Genomic DNA, 2162 nt, shown 5'->3' with positions numbered 1-2162 from the left:
GAACCGATAATGAAAGAAGAAGGGGTTCACCTACCCCGGCTTAAGGCATCGGCCATTTTATTCTCTTTTCCTGGCTTGAAGTGAAGCTCAAAATCAAATCCCAAAAGTTTGGTAATCCATTTCTGCTGATCAGGTGTATGAATGTGTTGCGTAAGCAGATGCCGCAAACTATTATGATCAGTAAAGATACGAAAGCGGCGACCCAATAAATATTGCCTCCATTTTCACGGTTATAAGTGGACTGTGAAATTGCAGACGAGGACACAACTTCTTACTAAAGAATGAAATTGGCCTGTCTCGTTGAGACAAGACGGCTCCGATGGCAGTGCCAGAGGCGTCGGTCGTTAGATCAAATGGTTGTGAAAAGTCCGGTAAGGCAAGGGTGGTGAGTGACACCATGGCAGTTTTCAGATTGTCGAACGCTATTTGTGCAGTTGGTGGCCAAAGGAACTTCGGTAGCTTGAGTATATCCGTTAGAGGAGAAGCGATTCGCGCATAGCGATTAACAAAACGATGATAATACCCCTTTAATCCTAAAAAAGCACGAAGTGCAGTCATGGATTTCGGTGGTGGCCATTTTGAGATGGCAGTGAGTTTTTCTGGTTCTGCTTGTACACCAACAGCCGATATGATGTGACCCAAAAAGGGTATTTTGAGGGCACCAAAGATACACTTAGATAGTTTTGCATGGTATTGATGGGATGAAGCATGTCGAAGACATACCGTAAGTGCTGATAATGAAGCACCAAATTGATAGAGACTCGTAGAGTGGGTTAGGCTCCAAGAATAAGAAGAGAAGAAGAAACCGAAGTTGGAACAATTTTCTGATTATTATTTTCTCAATACCAAATTACAATATATAGGAAACGAGTGCATGAAAGTAGGAAAACAAAACAATTCTAGAACAAGGAAAAAAATAAAAGATAGATTTAAAAGATAACTTTTCTTGCAAGCCAAGCTGAAGAAACACTAAGTGACCCCGGCAGATTACGGATAATCTTAGGGTCAAGTAGATATTTCCCACGAGGGTTAGGTCCGGCAAAGATGGTTATTCTTCTGATGACCTGCAAAACAAACACCGTGAGCTCGTCACTGAGAAGGGGGGGTACCTCCTTGTGACCACCCTCCGGCGTGAGAATCAGACTAGATTGCTCTGAATATAAGTGTATATTAAGAGAAATAGCTAGAGCAGATAAGATATGTGATGGTATCAGATGATCATACCGTTCCAAGGTGTTGGAGTATTTATAGCCGAAGGTAGGTTTCAAAGCAGGTACAGCCAGCTGTATAATATTTCTTTTCTACCAACTGTGGGCTACGCACGTGCCATGCTGGTGGTTGGTGGGTAGGCAGCGGCTGATAGTGACATGGCCGGCTGTGTACTATTCCTTTTCCACCAACTGCAGGCTATGTACGTGCCACGATGAGGGTTGGTGAGTAGGCAGAGCGGGCTGATAGTGACATTTTGTACTAGAGCGTGCTCCTCCTCGTACTGTTGTCAGTGAGCTGTCACCCTGTGATGGGCCGCTTTGGTTAGATCTTGTCTATTTTGTCCATATCTTGGCAGGTATAGTACAAAAGATCCTCCAGAAGCGTACGGACTGGCTCATTTGGGCGGGAGTATTCCCGCCTTGCTCATTCCTTCTTCAGGTGACATTACTGAATTATTGAGAGTTAGTGCCTTGTGCGTGTAGCCTTACTATTAGTGCGGGTAGCCTTCCCTGATGGCTTGTATCCGCAGCTGCGGGAACAGGCGGGGTACTTCACCATTGGGAGGCTTTTCCTGCGGGAACAGCTGGCGTACTGCGCGTAAGGTCTTCATCTCTCTGAGCATGGTGGGTCCTGCGGAACCAGTTGGTCTTTGCGCAGACGTCCCTCTTCAAGATGAGTCTTGCGGGTCCAACTGGGCTCTGCTGGGACCTACCTCTTCAAGTCCCCCCCAGTCCAATATTCTTCTCATGAATTGTTAATAAGTGAGGTGAACTTTTGGACTTAAGCAAGGGGTTTTGAAAAGGGTTTGTAGTTTTAAGGTTTTCCGTGGGGATTCTTCCCGCGGTTTTCCTAATGTCACGTGCAGAAATTCCCGACTTTTCTGCTTGATCTTTGGGTATGATGCGGGTAGGTGTGTAACCTCCTCGCAAGTCAGGAGCGTTGAGTTTCAC

General features: G+C 45.7%; 1 protein-coding gene across 1 annotated transcript; it reads right to left on the bottom strand.

The window, feature by feature from the left end:
* Positions 1 to 177: 177 nt before the first annotated feature.
* On the bottom strand, positions 178 to 558 carry LOC143604743 (putative mitochondrial protein AtMg00860). The gene has a single exon (XM_077081134.1). The coding sequence runs from the start codon at positions 556 to 558 to the stop codon at positions 178 to 180; it is 381 nt and encodes a 126-aa protein (XP_076937249.1).
* Positions 559 to 2162: the final 1604 nt, after the last annotated feature.

The sequence above is a fragment of the Bidens hawaiensis genome, unplaced genomic scaffold (assembly GCF_021521415.1).
Source record: "Bidens hawaiensis isolate Kalapana, Puna unplaced genomic scaffold, B.hawaiensis_p1.1 tig00066388_1, whole genome shotgun sequence".
Classification (NCBI taxonomy): domain Eukaryota; kingdom Viridiplantae; phylum Streptophyta; class Magnoliopsida; order Asterales; family Asteraceae; genus Bidens; species Bidens hawaiensis.
The sequence above is the reverse complement of the archived record's forward strand: the minus strand, read 5'-3'. Positions and strand labels throughout refer to the sequence as shown.